The sequence below is a fragment of the Taudactylus pleione genome, unplaced genomic scaffold (genome assembly GCF_031769625.1).
Source record: "Taudactylus pleione unplaced genomic scaffold, aTauple2 ptg000053l, whole genome shotgun sequence".
Lineage (NCBI taxonomy): Eukaryota > Metazoa > Chordata > Amphibia > Anura > Myobatrachidae > Taudactylus > Taudactylus pleione.
The window spans coordinates 9,177,999-9,200,000 of record NW_028284455.1 but is presented as its reverse complement, the minus strand read 5'-3'; the positions used below and the strand labels follow the sequence as shown (position 1 = coordinate 9,200,000).

The following is a 22,002-nucleotide window of genomic DNA, read 5'->3' as shown; positions in this document are numbered from 1 at the left end:
TAATTTATTTTTATTACCAGCGCAAATGTTTCCCAAGCTATTAATGTAGACTGACAAGCAATCTTGAGTTAAGCAAAATTTTCACTAGGCGTACTATTGTGCAAGATTTTGACCCTACATGTCGTTGCAGCATTAGCGTCACAATGTTAATCTAACATATATATTAATATATTAATATTCCATTAAGCAATCATATAAATATAACATATTCATACAGTATATAACACCAAATACGAATAAGTTATGTCATAATAATGTCCATGAGTACCATGACATTTATATGGGTGCTGCCTGGTGCCATTGTAGATCCAAATAATTTAGCTTCTGGAATTTAATAAATTAAATTTTCAATTAAATAATGTGTCCTAACCTGCTGCTACATGCTCTTTCCTCCCTGTCTACCCCATCTGTGTCACACCTGTTTGTCTGCTCCGCCCCTTTAGAATGGAAGCTCTCACGAACAGGACCCTCTACCCTTGTGCTTTTCCTTACTTATACTGTCATCTACTCCTCACTCGGGCACCTAACACCTGAGTGCTTACGCCCTGTTGCTTACTTGAGTGTTATGATCACTAATGCAGCAATGTGTACAAACCGTGTCCTTGTCCTGAACTCTATTGTACTGTAAGTCACTGGTTTCTTGTTCACTTATTTGTCTATGTATTTTGTAAGGCTCTGCGGAACACTTGTGGCACCATATAAATAAAGGATAATAATAGTAGCATACATTATATTATTGACGGCTTGCCCACATCACATTGGTATCATTTTCCACATCTGGCTTCTTTGACTATTATTACATGGTTTGAGAAACAAAACTGTGTTTCCATTCTGTGTGGTCCCTGGTTCCATGCACTTGCCTGTAGGAAGATGTAAAATCAATCCGACCTGAAATTAAAATATCACATTAATTATGTATTTCAATGCTGTATACTAAAGCACAACATTTACTAATATGTTCTTCAATTTACCTTAATGTAAATGGATTCCATAATTCATATCCTGTATGTATAATGCAAGGCTTTAAATGTATATAAAATTTTTCACCGTATTTGGGATTATTAGGGGTAAATTTACTAAGCTTGAATGCGGCAAAATCGGTTGTGAACTGCATATTCGGAATTCACTAAAGGCTACACTCTGCTGACTTTGCTCTATTCGAAACGAAAAATATGTTTTCGGACACGTACACAATCAGTCCAACTCGGCAGCCTTTTGCCATAGACATCAATAGGACCTTGAAATTTACTAAAGATTCATATTTTGTTATAACGGCCAAAATATAGTGCATGTCGGCCACAAAAGAGGCGTTATGAAGAAAAAGGGAATTTAGTACCCGCACAAGAGAAGTTCAATACTTTCCATATTGTATACTGCACCCATACATATGGTCTAATAAATATATATTTAATTTCACGTGGGAGGTGCACCCTAGAGTAAATATCACATGCAAGAAAAAAGGGGTAATATTCTAAAGTGGGCAGTCAAATAAACAATATCTCCTAAAATTTAACCTTTATTATATTAATTAAAAGTGAATTATAAAAACAGAATGTGAAGTGATATGTAACATGTATGTAGTTTATATTGTCAGTTAAAAAACAGACACCTCAAATATAGGGTATTTACGGCAGTCCTTAGAATGTGGGCCTTGAGCTAGAATGCAGCTTTTGGTGATGGGGTGTATTATTATCCAGGTCAATTATCAACCTCAATTTATTGAGGGTTACCTCTCCAGACAATCTATACCTGAAAATACACTATCTGCTAGTGTCTCTTATATAGTCTTAATCCTGCTGGTTACTAGAATGAAACTGTCATGCAACTACACAAAGTAACTATTTCTTCTGTTACAAAGATGCTGCTCTCTGTGCAGCTTGAATCAGTCTTCACTGCCAGTCATTCTGCTGCTCTCAGCAGTGGCTCATCTCAGTTATCCACAAAAGGTTATGGAAATTACAGTGGACCCCTACGCTATTTGTCCCCTGTATTTCCAGAACCAGATCAGAGCCCAGTGCTGGTTCGCTAAATACAGGTGACCCCTAAGTCATTTGTCGCCTGTATAACCAGGGCTGGTTCTGACAGCCTGGTGCTGGTTGTACTTAATACAGTGGACCTCTACATTGTTTGTCCCCTGTATTTAGCACAACCAGTACTGGGTCTCCAAAGCCTGGTGCCGGTTGTTCTTTTAGGCATGGGGCCACAACGTTTTTTTTTAATTGTTACACAGGTTTTCATCCGTGCATCTGTGTTTATTTTTTGACACACAGATACATGCATCACGGATCTCCCTAATCCATTCGTGCATCTGTGTTTATTTTTGTACACACAGATGCATGCATCATGGATCTCCCTGATCCGTCCGTGCATCTGTTCGTTCGAGCTAGTCAAAATTGAACGCTAAATACAAATGAATAATACGAATGATAGCGAATGAATACACCATCGAACAAAACGCAAATGACAGCAACTCTGCAGCTTAGTAAATTCAGTAACCTGTTTGAAAAAAGAAACACATGAATACGGACGATTGATCTCGGATGATGTCGAATAGAAATCGGCAGCTTAGTAAATTTACCTCTTAGTATGAGTACCTGATTGACAGGTACTCATACATGTTCAAATGAACAAAATGAACATATTTTACTGTATGTGGTTGCTATGGAAACTGGCACCAATATTAATAAGTAAGGACATATTATCGTCAGATGAAATTGGCAGCAGTAAATGTTATTACATTTTAATCTAATCAATGTTTGCCAATGTTTCCAAGTTGTGAGAGCTTTCGGTAGTTATACACAAGTGGAAATGTAATTACAGTGAATAGGTCTGTATAAAATAAAATCTCTAGTAATGGGCAGGGCTGTGGAAGCTATGATTTCACATGTACTTTGTATGCAGTGCATTTAATAATAGGCTACACCAGTGGTTCCCAAACTGTGTGCCATGGCACCCTGGGGTGCCTTGGGACACTTGCAGGGGTGCCTCAGGTTGGTGGTCCAGCACCAAATCAAATTCTTTATGATCAATGTAATGTAAATATGTGGGCAAACAGAAGCGCAAATGTATCCACCACCACATAACTGACCCTAAGGATGACAGGTAAGCGCAGTTTACTTCACTTTACTAAATTGTTTTCTGATTTCTCAATAACAAACTTTTGGCTTAGGGGAGCCGTGGAAACAATGCTGTTACTCTAGGGAGCCATGATTCAAAAAAGTTCGGGAACCACTGGGTTACACAATGTACATCAATTGTCTGAGATCAGACTCCTAAAACTTTAAAGTGTAACGGCTTGTAAACCACTTTTATTAGTTTCTATATTGAACTTCTAAGGTTTTACAAGTCTATAAACCTCTCACCATTACATGTACTGTAATTCCAGAACTGTTACTAAATTTTATTAAAAAAAAAATACAGAGTATTTTCTTAACTCTAATGTGCAGGGTTACAAGACCACAATATCAAGTGCTAGCACTCCAAATAAATGACCTTACAAATAACAAACTGTAGTAAAAAAAACATAGGAAATGACAACAATAAAGGCAACATATAACATCTATACACATTTTGCATATATTGTATTTAATATATAATATTTCTTAAAGGTTTTATTTCAATAGCATGGTCTGTCCAATATACAGTAAATCAATGTTTGAATTTTCCCTTTTCTACTGTTTTAAAATGAACAGTTCACTCAATAATTAATGTCAAACATGAAATGTCTTGTACAGTTCAATTTCCGAGAGATATTCTGCTAAGAAATGATTGTATGGTAAAGTGAATATAGAATTTGAATATTTTTATGGTAATGTGACTGAGACTGTAGCCCCAATGTAAATCACTATATTATCCTTTTATCACATTCTGCTGTAGTACAGTGGAGATATGCACTCAAGATGTGGACAGTCACTGCCAGAATGTCAAATGTTATGGAATCGACATGGTTAAAATGTTGACATTTTAAGGTGCGTATCCACTAGCAGATAGTGGAATGACAGTACGATTACAACATTGTAATCGTACAGTCATACCTCTTCCCCTGCAGTGCCTACACTGAACGATATGTCGTTCAGTGTAGGCAGCCTCCCTCATCCCTGAACATGGTCAATCTGTCGTTAACAGCAGAATGACCGGCATGTTCAGGCGATGATTGATGTCGGAAACGACCAGCGGGAGCGCGCATCGCTGGTCGTTTCCGACATTTTCATGCCCGATTTGTGCACGATTAATCGTCTAGTGGATACAAGGCTTAACAAATTGACATCTACAAAATGTTGACATGGAGAAAATGTACACATATGAAGTTAGGGTTGGGGTGACGCTAAAAACTGATTGTTGATATTCTCATGTCAGCATTATGAATGTCAACATAATATACCAAACCCAATAGTAGAAGCTTCTTGCATGGATGAGGTATTCAGGTATTTTTATTTTTTGTGCCAAATTTCATTTTTAATCTTTTCATTGACAGGATCATGTGCTAAATTGCATATTGGGTGTATTAAAATTATGTTTCATTTATTTCAATGGGAATAGCTTTATTTTGGCATCATAGTCATGTAGAGTAAACAGCGTCTGATATAGTGAAATAATCCAAATGTTGCAAACTTACATTTTCATCATTCTTCCCTTTTACACAATTAATATAGCCCACAACATATCACTTAGTATTTTTCATTTAATATGAATAAGAAGAATTATGAGAGGTTTGGTCTATGTACTGTATCTGAGTCACATGAAATATTATTTGTAAGAGATTCTGGGGGTCATTCAGACCCGCTCGCGTGCGTCCTGTGCTCGCGAGCGGGTCGATGTTACCCCAATGCGCATGCGCACAATGGGGGGAGCTCCGTCGTGTGCATGCGGCCAAGCTGTCGCTCCGGGTCTCGCACCAAAGGGGGCGTGCTGTCGATGGCAACTGACAGCACGCCCCCTTTGGTGGGCGTGCCAGGGGCGTGGCTGCCAGATGGAGGCGTCCCCATGGGAACGCCTACCGTCTGGCTCCGGCCCCACTGACATCACTAGTGATGTCAGTGGGAGTGATTTTGGCTCTGATAGAGCCAAAATCACTCCAGGGCTTGCGGTCACCGAGACCCTACCGCAGGGTCTCGTCGCAAGCCCGATGGTCGCGATGGTCTTGACCATCACGACCATCTTTTTGGCCGCTCGCATATGCTGTGGGTGGTCACCCACAGCTATGCAAGCGGCCAGGAGGCCGCTCCATTTTCAGGTAGGAGGGCACTGATTCAGAGCGAGCGCTCTGGTCAGAGCGTCCGGCTCTGAATCAGGCCCTCTGTATGCGTTTACTTTTTGTTTGACCTTTCTAATTTGTTCAGCTATTTTAGCTATCTACATATTCAGTTTATTTACTTTATAATTTATTAACATGCTTTAGCATAGGCTTAGATATTAGTCACTAATTTTCCCATCGGTAAACCAGATTCTAAATCATTAATTGAAATGAATGAACATTATCATGGCAGCTACATTAGTCCACACATGGTATCGCTTTACCAGGTTTCAGGATGGTGTATGCCCCTGTAGTTAGTGGCACTAAGCCCCTTAGTAATAACTGTGATGCTATAGGGTACTTGCAGGACTCTGTGGGGCTGTATATGGTTCTATGGTTCTTATGGCTTTGAGACTCAGAGGTCACGTCCAGTCTCCTGGAATGCTGAGGAGGAAAGACACAACAACTAGGTGCCAAGTCAGGCCTCTTGTCGCTGAGCCATGCCGGGTTATGGATACTGCTGACTCTGCGGCCATATATATATATATGAGGCAGCGCAGAGCATCCAACAGTGTGTAATTTAGAGATCCCCATAGTAACAGAAGCCCCGACCACCCCTCCACTCCAGTTTTAGTAGATTCTTAAGTGGTGACAGATCTATCGGTGGCTTTAACCCCCACCTCCTAGTTTCTATAGGTCCATATTGAAGTTCCCTCTCCAGCCCCAGTGGCAAAATCCCCCATATCAATAGAACCCCCACCCAGTGGCAATTTGGGCATTAACCCCTAACCCCCCTTGATCCCTAGTGCCGGCTATAGATGCGCACACTCCCCTAGTGCACTTACCCTTACCCCACAGCTCATGCAGAGCTGATGTCAGCAGGACCTGATCATCAGTCCTCCTGTTTGCACTCAGCTAATAGTGTTCAGATGGGAGCTACACTTCCACTCTTGGCACCGGATTTAAACTTTATGTCCTGTACATGCACCCCAATATACTTTTGCAAGGGATTCCGGGGCGCACAAATCGGGACTGATGTTGGCTGAACACCACTGCCGGGGAGCCAGGCCAGCAGCAGGGATGCATTTCTGCACTTTTAATGTACAGTAGACATGTACAATATTGACATTTTCAACATGTCAACATTTTATCAATGTCACCATATTGCATGTTGACATGTCAATATTCTCACTGAGCGCGTTGACATTCTGAATCGTACGACATTACAGTGATGACATCGTGAATGTTGACATGGTGACTACATACCATTTGTTTACAACAATACATCTATGGCACAGGTTCTCAAACTCGGTCCTCAGGACCACAAACAGTGCATGTTTTCCAGGTCTCCTCACATAATCTCAAGTGGAATAATTATCTCCACCTGTGGATCTTTTAAAATGTGTCAGTGAGTAATGAATACACCTGTGCACCTGCTGCGTGACCTGCAAAACGTGAACTGTGTGGGGTCCTGAGGACCGAGTTTGAGAACCCCTGATCTATGGGATCCTATATCTACTATTTGTTTTAATCTATGTTCATCAAGACCATGGAATTCTAATGCGCACAGTGGTAACCAGCCTTGTCTTCCCCATGAGAGAGTAGAAACGGCCTGTTCTAGATCTTTACGGTCTCTCCGCTAGTCATTTCACTTGTAGTACATTGTTACATATACTCAGGGGGCATTGAACTAATTAAAGCAGATGAGTGGTGCTACTAAAACTGATGAGTGGTGCTAGTCCTCTACCTAAGTTTCCAAATAGTGCCTTCCAGTGATGATTAAAGTGACTTACTCCCACTGTTCCCATATTTTGTTACAGAGTTTAAATGCAGGACAAATGGTTTACAATCCTGTCTTACTGCAGTATGATACCTTGTGTGCACTTCAACGGGATTAATCACTATCCCGGCTGTCGGGATGCGAACGCTCAGAATGCTGGCACCGGAATCATGACACCAGTCAGAATTCTGGTGCCGGCATCCCGATGGTAAGTAGTGGGGTTAGTGGGAGGATTAGGTTTTAGGTGTAGGCACTAGGGGGAGGGTTAGGGTTAGGCACTAGGGAGGGAAGGTTGCAGAGGGGAGAGTTAGGTTTAGGCAGCGGGGAGGGAGAGGTAGGTGTAGGGTTAGGATACTGACTGACAGGATCCCAAGTGCTGGCATCCCATACCCACCTGTGGTTACAGTAACTGAGAAATCATAGACACTTAAAAATAGGGAATCGGTACATACCGCTGGACTAAAGCCCGGTGGATGTAATACCGACGCCGGAAGACAGAAGAATGAAGATCCCGACAGGGTAAGTATTTAAGCTATCCCTAACCCTTTCCCCCCCTTCCCCCTAAACCTGCCTTTGGTGTGCCTTACCCTAACCTCCCCCTAGTGCCTTACCCTAACCTACTCCCCATGGGTGCCCAAACCTAACCCCCCCTGCCCACAGCCTAAAGCTAACCCTCCCGGGGGGGTGCCTAGCCCTAACCTCCCCTCCTAGTGGCTAACCCTAACCCCCCCCTCCCCTAGCCTAACCTTAACCCTAATTCCCCCCGGGGTCCCTAAACCTAACCCCCCCATCCCCGGGCTAAGTGTCTACTTACCCAGCAGAGAGGACGATCAGTCCGGCGTCCTCAGCGTTCCGGCGTCAGGATTAACATAGGCGTCAGTTTTTCGATGCCTATGTTAAATCCCTTGCTGGGATTACGCTGTCGGGATTGAGACGGGCAGTCTCATAACTACATCCCTACAATAGGACATGACTTTATACTGTACTAAATATATATCTAGGTTTAACATTTTAAACTGCACATAACTATAAGAACTGAAAATTTTAGATCTGTACAATGATGTTCAATACAATAAGAGGACAAAATATATAAAAAAACTAAAATTACTGTATGGCATTTGCATACCCCACTAAAATCCCATGTGGGCACATCACTGAGAGTGCAATTTCTGAGGGCTATCTTTTCATGTCTTACATCAAGACATAGGAATTCTGTTGTTCTTAATAGAATCTTCTTATTGAAATACACAAATTGCTGCAAAAAAAATGTGTATATTAATAAAACAAAAATATATGTACTGTATATGCAGCTAAACATTTTTACACCCCAGCTTTTCAAAAGGCCAAAGTTAGGACACTAAGGGAAGATTTTCAAAGCGGCAGGTTATAAACCCCGGCGGTTTGGTGGCGGTTATGCTATCCACAAATTTACTAAGGCCAAATCCGCTACAAAACCGCCGTCAAAACACATTTTAGAATAGAATAGAACAAGGCTAGGGCTAAAATTACTAGTCAGCATTTTTTGGTATCATTTAGAAAACGGCGTCAAACCACCACTAAACCACCGAGGTTTACAACCCGCCGTCAAACCGCCACCAAATCTCCGATGTTTAGAACCCTCTGCTTAGTAAATTTTGCCCTTGCAGGATGTACTAAAGCTAAAATGCGCCCAAAATTCCAAAAACTATAATTTTTCTGAGTTTTGGTTGCATTCTCCATAAATCAATTCAGTAATTTTTGTGCTGACTTAGAACAAACAGACAGACACAACTTTCTTATTATATTAGTATAGATATGGTTGTGACACTTATATGAACAGTCCCGCATTATTTACTAGCTCTCCCATATGGGGAGTAAAGGGATTGCCTAGTCACTGCCTGAGTGTTATAGACATTCTGTATAGTAGTTTATTATTATATTCCCTTCTCAGTGTCAGATAAACTTTATTTCTTCAATAAATAAACCATGTTCACATGTACCTGATTCATTTGATCACTACAAATGGAAAGCTCAACCAACTGCTTTTCCCCGTTATATGTGCATTGTACACAGTGTCCAGCAGCAGAATTCAGAAGCTGTAAAAAAAGAGAAAAAAGACAGACAGTAAAAAGATGTGTGGCTATTTCAAAAATGTGTGTGTATACAAATAGATCAGAGGAGCTTGGAGCCTTCCAGCTGACCAGAGTGCCATTCCCGCTTATACAATCTATTCTCCACCCACTTTTTTATAGACGGGAATTGACTAAGGAGAGTGTAGTGCCCACTACAGGTCTTTCTAACCTTCCATAGCCAGCTGACTACAAATGAATCAGGCACCAGGTATCATCAGGAGTCTGGTAAACCACATGCATCATGAGATTCCATCAATCATCTGCAATCTTGTGACCCCTCACACAAACTGGACTACCTCACTGCCTGTACAATAAGCGGCCAGAGAGCAGAGAACTAAGGCTTCAGGAGCCCAAAACAAAAAGTGAGTAACTCATCAACATTCAAGTCTATACTGGGTGAAAACACCCTTATAAAAGGAAATGAGTAAGAAAATATTAATCAGATGTCTACACATGATATGGAAGTGGGGGAAAACTTTTTAGGGTATGTCACTGTGACACCCCTCCAGGTAGGGTAGAGATGTTAAGTGAGGTTCAGTTATCTTACTAGAAGGAATAGGTGGATGGTCATACTCTGTATTAGCTCTTATGAGGGTTATCTTCACAGCAGAGGAAGAATTTGATTCTTCAACCAATGAAGTATGCCAATTAGTTGAAAACAAGACTATTTATTGACAGTACTATCTCATTAACACTGCTGAAATGTTAGGGATTTAGAGGGGAATTCAATTAGAGGCGAAAAGCCGTATTCACCTGTTTTTTTGCAAAAAATTAGCCTAAAAAAATTCGCCAAATTCAATTCCAGGACAATTTCGCCTAAGCAGAAACAATTCTCAAAAAAAGATTCTCCAATCAATAGCTGGTGAAAAGAAATGCAAAATCTTTATTTTGGGGTGCAAACGTGGGGAAACAACTCAGACCCCTTGGAACAGCCCCCCAAAGGACAAATCTGCAAAAAAAACAAACAAAAAAGAACACCTCAAAAAAGACATGTAATTTTTGGGATGAAAATTAAAAAAGTGGGGTGATAAACATTAAAAGTATCGAAATAGACTTCTTGGGGGTCCCCAAGTATGGGTCAAGTGTTTTTGGGATTGCAGGTGCATGCAGCAGGTGGATTTTTCAAGTTTTTTAAAAATTCACTTTAGAGACATAAAAATATGCTTGCACCCATTTTCAAGCACCCCAAATTTGTCAGGAATACTTATTTTCACCAAAAAATACTGCTTTATGCCATTCTTCACCACTTTTACAAAGACGCTAATAGCAAGCAATTTACACAACTTAAGTACGCAAAATAGTCTTATTAGGGCTATTAGTACACATCTATATTGATTCCCTATGTTAATATATCTTTTTCTGGGGTACAGACTGATTTCCCCAATTCTTTCAGTACTTTTCGCCTGTTCCGCATTTGCCTATTTCCGTTTTCGCCTGTTTTGCAATTGAATTAGGTGAAAAGCGGGGACGAGCATGGAATAAATTCGCCTGTGAAGCAGGCGAATGATGCGAAAGGTCGGACAGGCGAAAACTTCGCCTCTAATTGAATACGGCCCATAGTTTCAATACATTTCAACAAGAAAAATACATGCAAAGGTATTCTGAGTAAGTAACATACACATAACAATGTAGCAAGGTTTATTGTACTGGAACTCGGCAAGATTCAAAGTTTACTTCAATTAACACCTATTGGATCTATGTGATCCTGAGGACATAAAACTGGTTTGACAGTACCAATGCAGGTTATCTTAACCAAACTTTACCACATTACTAAATACCATTTAGTTATAATTTAAACCACATAAGCAGTTTACCTATACCGAACCACTAGTAGGTAGATAACCCTGCGGCTCTCACCATTGTCTTCAATGGTGGGAGCCGTTCATTGGAGAGAGGCGGGGGCTGACCTCTCAGCCAATTAACGCTCAGACACGGCACTACAAAAGGAAAAGCCATGTCTGAGCCATTCACTCGGGAGGTAAAATCCTTCAAGGATGTTACCTAGTTCGTGAGTCGGATTTTTTTTATTTTACCAAGACCAAGGATGCCTATAGGGCCAAGAGAACCAGTCCAGGTAATGTAGGTGAGTATGTGTGCGTGTGTATGTATGTTTGTATTAAAACTATACTGTCATGGTGTGTGTGTATTGTGTTTATTTAAACATTTCTATACAGGTGAATTAAAGGTACCAGCGGGCCCTTAATGCCCTGCATGCTGGTACTTGTGATTCTCCAACTACCAGCATGCAGGGGAGACTTGCTGGGACCTGCAGTTCTAATGTTTTCACTTCTTTTTTCACTTATACACGATCAACCAGGCACTCACCGCCCCAGGTGTGGAGGGGATAGCCCCGGGCTATCAACCTAGGCCTGGGGTGGCCTGGAGGGGGGGGACCCCTTTATTGGGGAGTCCCCAGGGTTCCCCGGCCTGGACTGACTAGTGGTCAGGGTTGATGCTTCGGCTTGGGGACCCGGTGAAAGGACTCTCCAGGCTGTGGCATCAGCCCCCCACTAGAAAAAGTCCAGTGCTGGTTCTGGAAAATACTGGGGGACCTTACACATTTTTCCCCCCTGTATTTCCAGAACCAGGACCGAATCAGAGCCCAGGGCTAGTTGTGCAGAATACGGGGGACGTATCTGTCCCCCGTATTTTGGCAACCAGGGCTGGTTCTGACTAGCTTCGTGCTGGTTGTGCTTACATATGGGGGAACCTCATGTCGTTTGTCCCCTGCATCTTGTACAACTAGCACTAGGTCACTAAAAGCCCGGGGCTGCTTGCTCTTTGGGGGGGAGGGGGTGCGTTTTTCTTTAAAACACTTTTTTTTTTCACAGATGCATGGATAGTTCTCACCGAATACGCATGGCATCGATTCAGTGCCGGGAAAGGGCTAGGCGAAGTCCAGCTAGTGACGGAATGCTGGGCTCGCCCCTAACCTGCCATTACACGGGAGCCTTGCCATGCGGGCACGCCCTCAATTAAGTCACTTAGGGGGCATGGCCTATGGTAATTAGGTCATGCCCATTATACTCGGCCAGCACAGGGCGCTGGAGCCGGCCCTGTCTGATTATTATCACCTGGATGTCCTGCTGTGCCATTACAGAAAATAGTTAAAGTACTCCTAATTGTCACAGCGAGTGCCCCCGGGGGTTCCTAGTACCACAGGTTGAGAACCACTATTCTAGAAGAACTATATGGGTCTGATACAGAGTTAAACAAAAGTCAATTTTGAGGACAGATCTTGCAGTTTTAGTACTGCGCATGCTACGCAACTAAGTGTATGCATGTATACACACATCTCAGTTGCATGTCCAGTTGGATGTAACTGGATGGTAAAAAGGCATTCGCACATTAGCTAGGCATGTACAGAGATACATCCAGGTCAGTAACAGGGCACAAAAGTGCCTTGTGCCGGCCTCGTACCCTGAGCTTGCAAAAGGGACAAGGCTGGCAGCTCTGGTGAGCGCAGTGCTGACCGGGAGTCCTGAGGATGCCTGATTGGCTGCACAGACTGCAGTGTGCTCATTTGGAGTGTCCACAGGATGCTGCGGATGGCATTGCACAAGTGATCCTGGCTGCAGGGTACCATTCCAGGCACCCTGATAGCCAGAAGCAGGGGTTGAGAGGCGGCGACGGTGCCGCCTACAGAGCCATTATGCGCTGTGCACCAATACCGGTTGCACACCCCTAGTTACGGCCCAGGATCCATCTGATGTCAAATGGATTTCTTGTTTCTTGTATAGGGCTGGTTCAAGCATGAGTTTAGGTGATAATGTTGATAGCTATATGACCAAGTGTATGGATTAGGACAGTACAGTCGATAGATGTAAACACATAGGCACAGAGAGGAATATTGGATTTAGGGCCTGATTCAGACCCGGTCACTAGCAAGTGTCCGCTCGCTGCTGCCGATGTTTGCTAGTCTGTGCATGCGTATGCATCGCAGTGCGCAAACTACTCATAGCGATGCCCTGCAAAGACAGCCCAGTGTAGTGAGTGGACAAGAGAGGCCGTTTGTGGGTGGTAACAGGGGCAGTCCAGGAAAAACGGGGGTGTGGACGTGCGAACGCAGGCGTGCCTCAGTGTCTCAACGCCGTTTCAGAGGCGTCCATAGTTAGCAGGCAGCGTCATAGTACACGTCACCAGCCTTTTTTTTACACTGAAATCCTCGCAGTGCTTGCAGTAGGGTAGAGGCAACCACAAGCGCTGTGATCACTTCCGATGGTGCTCGATGTACCAATGGTTTAAAGCACTTCCTGGAGATGACGTGCGCAAGTGGGCGTCTTATGATTCGCTGGTGAGTGTCTGCATACACAAAGTGATCGCACGCCAAGACATAGTGCGCATGCTAATGCCTTGACGAGCGATCGCTTGCCTTGCAGGGCATGCGCTGGATTTGCATACGCAGGGAGCGAGCAAACGCATCTAGCAGGTGAGTCTGAATGAGCTCCTTAGTTCTGTGCAAGTACTACAATGTGAGTGTAAATGTGGGCGATTTGTGTTCTACTCTGGATTTACCCATATGTTTTTCTTTTAAACGATATTTTAACATAATGTACTTTAAATAAATCGGTTTATTAATGGTTACTTTTCATGACACTTAAAAAAATAAATGATGTATTACTTGTCCTGCTGACTCAAGGGCTGCAAATGAAGTGAAGATGTCAGGATAAATATTGGTTAAAAACCACTGGAATCCTTTGCAGCCAAGTGTAAGTCGCAGTTCCTCACGCTCAGTAACATCAGTCGTCTCAATCTAAGAGAAATAAAAAAAAAAAAATGTGTCTGGTTTAAATATGGAACTCACATGACATAGACTGAAAGGATGCTCTTTATATTCAGCAACTATTGTTCAGTGTTCAATAACTAATAAAATAAACAATTGAGGTCACTAATTAAGAATGCAAAGATACACATTATTTACACTGGTAACATATTTAAATATATTTTATTGTATGTACATTATTTAGTGACAAATAGGAAATATAACCAGACCACAGCTTAATGATTCAGATGAGACTTTCATATGCCTCACCTATTGTCACTAATAATGAAGTAAGGCCCTGATTCAGAGCCGGACGCTCTGACCAGAGCGCTCGCTCTGAATCAGGGCCCACTTCCATAAATATGGAGCGTCCTCCTGGACGCTCGTATAGCTGTGGGTCACCACCCACAGCATATACGAGCGTGCAGGATGATGGTCGCGATGGTCTTGACCATCGCGACCATCGCCACTGCGTGCAGAAGCCTGCGGTTGAGTTTCTCAACTGCAAGGCCAGGAGTGATTTTGGCTCTATCAGAGCCAAAATCACTCCCACTGACATCACTAGTGATGTCAGTGGGGCCGGCTTCTGACGGTAGGCGTTCCCTTGGGAACGCCTCCGTCTGGGAGGCACGCCCCCGGCGCGCCCACCAAAGGGGGCGTGCTGTCAATCAACATCAACAGCACGCCCCCTTTGATCAGACACTACGAGCGAAGGAAAGTCCTTCGCTCGTCGCGTCTCGCGCATGCGCACGACGGAGCTCCCTCCGTCGTGCGCATGCGCAGTGCAGACCATCGACCCACTTGCGAGCGGACAGCCGCTCGCGAGTGGGTCTGAATCAGGCCCTAAGTCTTAAGGGGCCTATCCATTAGCAGATGTATTTCTGAGCGATGAAAGACAAAAGATATCCCTTGAAAATTCCGGTGGCTGTGCTGAACGATATCTGTCATGTACATGACCGATTTTGGCAAACGATGAACGATATCACATGACTGCTACTGTCTTTCGTCGTTTACTGCATATAACCTGCACGATATTGCTATATGCGACAATTGACCAACATGTTGGAGAGATAGATGCGATTTATCGGCCGTGGGAATGCGCATCTGTCATCGTTCAGGGCCTATCCATTAGCAGATATAATGAACGATATATCGTTCAATCGTTCATTTTATCTGATAATGGATAGGCACCTTAAAGGTGGGTACACACTATACAGATATATCTCCAGATGATGGTTGTTCGTACACACTGAATAACCATCATCTGTGCCTGCCTGCAGGTCCTGGCGACCAGGGGGCGTGACCTGCCTCCTTCCTCACGGCTGCCGCTGTGTGTGTACGGGCGGTCGGCACCTGCCAATGGACAGATATGTCTGCAGACATATCTGTCTATCGGTTTTGCAGCAGAGCCAATGCGATATGTCGGTGAACGCCGACGTTCAACGACATATCACGGGTACACACTGCCCGATGGACAGCAGATACATTGGCCGATCAATTGATCGGCCAATGTATCTGTCAGTGTGTACCCAGCTTAAAATGTCACCAAATATTAGATAAAAAATTAAACAGCAATTACAAATGCTGGATTACAAGTAACACCTGATATGGATCTGCAGCTTCCAGGTCTCACTTCACTTAATATATTCCCTGATGATTTGAGTTTCCTTAGTTCAATTTAAAAACTGTGAATTAAGGGCCTGATTGTTCACAACTGCACATACGTATAAGCTGCATTGCGATTTCGCACGCACAGAGGAATCCATCACAGAGTGAGTGACAGGCTGTAAGTGTTTGGGGGTGGTGACGAGGGAGTGGTCAGAGAAAAGCAGCAGTGTTTGTCCGCTGGAACGCCGTTGTGTGGGTGTACATAAATTAGCCACTGCGATTGCATATGCAGCTTGAGTACTCACTGCGAGCGACGAGACTTGCGGTATCTGCGTCTGGGCAGACCTGGTGTAAATTGTGCATGACTAGTTGATGTGTACGCAGGAATCTGAGGCAGTACGGATGTGAGAAAGCAGCAGTGGGCATCTCTTTACTGGCTGGGATGTGGCAGCCATTAGCATCACTCACAGCTGCGTTCTGTGCAAATTTGTAGCGCGAACGCAATAGCAACCATTACTGAATCAGGCCCCACGTTCTTGGCAATCTCAGTGGACATCCTGGGCTGATACTGAGTAGCATTAAATATGTAAATTGGTTCTGCGCATAACTGTAAGCAACTGAAAGGTGGGACAGGGAGATACGGAATATTCTTATGTAGGCCAAGTACGATAGAGGCATGCTCACCTATAGTAGCTGCGAATAGATGGAGACTGGCACAAAAATGCAAAGCTGTATTATCTATAGATGCCTGAGGGCAGATGCAAATACAAATTCGCTGTTTTTTAAAGCGTACTGTATATACTGTGTACCTAAATACGCAATCTTGGACGCAATTACATTCTAACTCAGCATCGGGCCCCCTATACCCAATTATGGCAGTGTACCCTTTCTTCAGTGTGCTCTTCTGGCATTTTGTGTTGGATGCTTACAAGTATCTATTCAATGATAATAAAATAAATAACTCATGTCCCCTGAAGATAAAGTAGTATGTTGAATGTTTCATGGCAAAATGGTTAACTAGCCATATGAACTATGCATGCTGTTTTCTTACCAGGTTACTTAGTATCTCCTTTCCAATGTTATGATAAAAGATATTTTTGTATGAGTCCATCCACACCTCGGCTATCCGAATTTTGTCTCTCAGAACTGCATCATTTTGAAGTGCATTGTATATAGTTTGATTATGAAACAAGTGACCAACTCGTGAACATGGAACAATTTCTACCGATCCACCACAGAGCCAAATCTGTAGGCAAAATACGTAGCAGAAACACACTTACTATGAAAGATTTCTGCTGCAAATCTATATACAGACATTCTTCACTTAACAACCTACTTGTTTAACAACCGTTCGGACCAGCACTATGACCAGCTGGAACCCATAGTACAATGACTAAAATGTTATTCTGAATGTATTTTTTAATAACTTTAATTGTACTGTACAGTATGTAAGAGTTATGCAAAGTAAAACAGTTACAGTATCAAGTTTGAGTTTCCTTTAGACCTTTTCTTTATTCAGAGTGCATAAAAATTATTACCTCCTGGTTCCTCTTTTAGTGACCAATCCGTTTAAAGACCTAGTCGTAGGAACGGAACTCGGCCGTTAAGTGAGGAATGTCTGTACTTTTTATTTCATTATTTTATATATGTATATTTATATGATATATTATTTTAAGGGTTTCCAAAAATAGGGCCTTAGAACTTACAAAATAGGTGATTAAGTATAAACTTCTTGTGAAAACTTACGATGGAGTGGGAAGAAGATAAGCAGAGACAGAAGGAGGAAAGAAGACTAAAGTCGGGGTGCTCAGTGTGGTATCAAGTGGGAGTGTGGTCTGCTATGGCGAGATAGATTTTAATAGAGCAAAGAAATCTCTGCAAGGTGGGGGAGAGTCTGGTCAGGCATGGTAGGGAGTTCCATAAATGATTACCAGCACAGGCAAAATCTTGGGAGCAGGTGTGTGAGAAGGTTAATAGATATATGGACAGGAGGTCAGAAATATTATAATTTAAGTGTTGTTGATGGCTTTATAGGTGAGGGCCTGGAGATTGTAGTGGAGAGTATGTAGTACATCTGAAGTGTTTGGGGAGCTAGTGTAAGCAATGAGAAATTGAGGAAGGACTGAAGTGTGAATTGTTGGGTGAGAACGATGCCAGTTATGAGGAAGTGGTACAAGTAGAGACAATATAAGCAAATTGACAGTATTGGTTGCATCTAAGGTGGGAAAGGGTTAAAGTTTAGCAAAGATTGTAGTGGTAGGATTACAAGAGAGACTGGATGTGAGGAGTTAAGGAGAGGGCAGAATTGGTGATGACACCAAGGCACCAGCATACAGTGGAAAGTGTGGTTCTGTCATTTAAGGTGAGCAAGATTATAGAGGAGTTTGGTATTGCTGTAAGTCAAAAACATTAAACTTTAGGTATAGCTGAGACATCCATGGGGGATGGCAGAGAGATAGCTGGACAAGTGAAACTGTATAGGGGGGGAAAGGACAATGAGGCGATTTTGGTGTCATCAGCATAGAGATTGTACAGAGACAAAATGTACAGCAAGAAAATGAGAGGACTGAAAACAGGGACCCAGATAGATAAAGGGAATGGAGAAAAGGTTTTGTTAGAGGTTGAAAAACTGAGGGAGCAGTTGGAGTGGTAGTAAGCGAACCATGAGAGAACTGTGCCATGAAGGCCTTTGGAGTGAATGTGTACAAAGAAGATGATGGTGAAACTAGCAGGGAGATCCAGGAACATGAGTATGCATGACAGGTAAGTATTTTAACTATTTACTAATTTAACCCTAATCCCCCCTTCCCCTAGCCTAACCCTAACCCTCCCGGTGGGGTGCCTAACCCTAAGTCCCCCCCGGGAGCCCCTAACCTAACCCTCCCCCCCGCGGCTGTTCGTGCCCGCCGCCCGGCTTACCTTCAATCGGTATGCCGGGAGTCGGGCTCCTGGCGTAGGTATAATGACAGGCATCGGGATTTCGACGCCTGTCATTAGACCCCTGCCGGGATTAGACAGTCGGGAAGCCAGCAGTCGGCATTTCGACTGTCGGCTTCCTGACTGCATCCCTGACCATGATAGTTGGCTGTGAGTACTGTAAGTCAATAGTCATTTTAATGAGAGCATCCAGGAAGTCAAGAAGGGAGTGAAAAGAAGTGAGCTAAGTAGTTTTGGTGTTTGATAAAGAACTGGTTCAAGAAAATGTTTCTTAAGGATAGGATATATGAGGGAATGCTTAAATGAGAAAGATCACTGTGCAAGTGAAAAGGGACAGGTTGAAGATGACAATCATTGGTGGAGAGGGTGCAGCAGTGTTGAGAGAAAATGGGGTTGAGAGGTAAAACGAAGAGAATATTTCAGGATAGAATGTGCTGAAGGGGGAGTTTAGGAGAGGGCAGATGTGGTGAGTGATATTTGGCAGGAGATGTCTTGTTGAAAGGTGTACTGTACATATTGGTCATTGATGTAGATTTGTCTTTTGAGGGGAGAAGACGGTAGTTGATGCAGAAGAAATTTTAAAGTGGTAAAAGTTTGGAGTTGGATGCTTGGGAGAATTTCAGAGTCTTCAAATAAGCTTGGTGAGAGAGAGAGGGCAGTGTTGTAAGATAAAAAGAATACATTTGTAGTATAGGAAGTTATTATTGGAATAAGATTTCGTAGTGTGGTCCTCAGCAGTGCAGGGGCACTTTTGGAAGTAGCAAGTCAGTTTATTACTAGTAGGAGACAGTTAGAGCAAGTCATGACTATTTGGTCATGGAACAGTGGAGAACCTAATGAGAAGACTAGGCTTCAAGAGCATTAAGGTGACAGTGGATGCTCATGAATGCAAGAGTCGGACGGGGGGGAGAGTACAGGAGAGCAGAGAGCAAAGGAAGGCTGACAGAAAAGAGGTTGTGGTTAGACAGAAGGAATGCTAGTTTGGAAAAAATAGTGTTCAGGAAAAGATCAAGGTGAAGGGGGAATGTCCAACCGAGTGATGTGAATTCCCCTGGGAGAGACCTAAAGAGGGAGTAAATAATTACATTTTGTTTTCATGTTGTATTTAGATTCTGAGTTGGTTAAATAAATATATATTATTTTAACTTACCCGAATAGAAAGTTCTATGTTTTCGAGCCCGGAGTAGTTCATGCGTGTATCAAATGCTCCAATGTTTTGGAAGTAGTGACGATTGACTGCTATAACGTGTCCAGGTATTGCTGGGGTTCTAGGTGTTCAAATTAGATACTTTATCACATTTAAATTCACAATCTATTTCTACAATAATCTGCTAGTAAAAGTCATAAACAATGGATTTAATTGTCATTAACTGCTACTTTTTGTGTTGTTTCCCTGCAGTGACACACATGCATATTCCACCACAGTAATCCACATCAAGATTGAATGATTGATTGATTGATTTACACACAGTAACAGAAAGATTCCCCAATTTTCTAAATGTGGGGGCAGGTCTAATTAATGTTAAGCAACCTCTCTAAAATGAGAGAAGCAGAGATGTATTCTTTAGTTTAATGTTTAACTGTTGTAGCTTGATTTTGATTTTGCTTTGTGATTTTTGTTAAGAACACTCCATAATGCAGGCTCAGTGATGACTTATTGCAGTACCATTAACATTACAGCAAAGTGAATTCTAAGTCCAGGTGCAACATTGTAAATATATAAATGGTTTGAATTACTTTACACTTATGGTTGTCATGTCCTTTTATCAGACATAGAAATTTCCCTTTCATATGAACTTGACTTGGTTCATAAAATCTTGACTAGGTTGTTCTATTACCAACAGGCTAGTTTGATTCCTGAATCATAAGATTTTGAGTCCCACGCACTGCCGATGTCAGATGCAGGGATCGATTTTTTTATTTTGCGCATGCGTCTATGTCACACTGTGCATGCGTCTATGTCACACTGTCTATGTCTATGTCAAACTGCGCGTGCGTCTATGTCACACTGTCTATGTGTCTATGTCACACTGCGCTTGTGTCTAAGTCACACTGTCTATGCCACACTGTTTATGCAGCTATGTCACAATGTCTATGTCACACTGCGCATGCATCTATGTCACACTGTGTATGCGTCTATGTCACACTGCACCATGGTTGCCAACTATCTGGCTGCCCTTCCAGGAGGAAGCAGCCAGATCGGCACGGCATGGGGCCGGCCAGATTGATGTCACTTGTGGGCGGAGCGGGGGCGGAACCTTGTGATTGCGTCATTTTGGCCCTGCCCCCACTACACAGTCAAAATGACACGAATCGCGTCACCGGCCTCCCCCCGATGCAGGGGTTTCTCAGGTAACCGCGGGCGGTTCGTAGGGGTCGGCAACCGCCGGGAGGCTTGCCCGACTTTCCGGGGGGCTGAGAGCGGCACCCGATTTTCGGGAAGCTCCCAGCCGAATCGGGGGGGCGGGCAAGTATGCGGACTGCACGTGCGTCTATGTCACACTGTCTATGTCACACTGCGCATGCATCTATGTCACACTGTGTAAGTGTCTATGTCACACTGTCTATGTGTGTATGTCACACTGTCTATGCATCTATGTCACACTGCGCATGCATCTATGTTACTCTGCGCATGCGTCTATGTCACAGTGTGTATGCGTCTATGTCACGCCGTGCATGCGTTCGTCACACTGCAGTGGCATATATATATATATATATAACAATGTCAAGGCGGCACTCGGAGACGAATAAATGCAATACCCTCACCAGAGGGATTTTATTGTGGTCAACCCACAATAAAATCCCTCTGGTGAGAATATTGCATTTATTCGTCTCAGAGTGCCGCCTTGACATTGTATTATATGAATTTGGGGGTGCAAAGTGGGGGTTGAACGCCTAAATACACTGAGGACCTCATTCAGAGTCGGTCGAAGCGGCCGCACGGTCATACGGAAAAAGGGGCCGGATATTCAAATGATTCCCTCGCAAGTTGCGTCCCTAAGTTTGGATCGGTAGTTGGCCGACCAAGGGGAGGAAGCGTTCGGAAGACAAAAAAATACGCCCCCTTCTCGTATGCAGTGCACGTCATCTCCGGGCATATAAGGATTAATCGAGACCATCAGGAACCATTGGCACTGGTCGTAGAGCTTAAGGTTGACCATACCCTCTCTTAAGCTCTACGATCATGTCAGTGTAAAAACCTCCCATGTCACATGTGCCATGACGCTACTTTGTTAATTATGCACTCCCATAATCCATATGCACTCCCATAAAACGCCGTTCGCATAATGAGGCACGCCTGCGTTCAGATCTCCACTCCCCCGTTTTCAAGCACCTTCCCCTGTTACCACCCACAAACGCCTCATTCTGTCAATCAAACTACCGACCTGGCTGTGTTCAAGGAGAGAGAAATTTCTGATCTTAGTGGCTAGTTTGCGCACGCGCATTGCGAACTTTATGCATGCGCAGTATAGCGAACATCGGTGGCGTACGACCGTGCGGCCGCTTCGACTGACTCTGAATGAGGTCCTGAGTGCTGGAGTTCCAGATCATTGGATTATATATATATATA

General features: G+C 43.2%; 1 protein-coding gene across 1 annotated transcript in view; it reads right to left on the bottom strand.

The window, feature by feature from the left end:
• GALNT15 (polypeptide N-acetylgalactosaminyltransferase 15) overlaps positions 1-22,002 on the bottom strand; it is a 56,966-nt gene that overhangs the window by 2,704 nt on the left and 32,260 nt on the right. Inside the window, exons 5-10 of the mRNA XM_088463254.1 lie at positions 19,582-19,699; positions 16,546-16,740; positions 13,746-13,877; positions 8,993-9,088; positions 8,140-8,268; positions 1-888 (exon numbers count right to left, since the gene is read on the bottom strand). The exon at positions 1-888 is cut by the window's left edge and continues 2,704 nt beyond it. Of these exons, the coding sequence (XP_088319380.1) occupies positions 754-888; positions 8,140-8,268; positions 8,993-9,088; positions 13,746-13,877; positions 16,546-16,740; positions 19,582-19,699 (805 nt within the window). The 3' untranslated portion in view covers positions 1-753. The remainder of the gene's footprint in view (positions 889-8,139; positions 8,269-8,992; positions 9,089-13,745; positions 13,878-16,545; positions 16,741-19,581; positions 19,700-22,002) is intronic.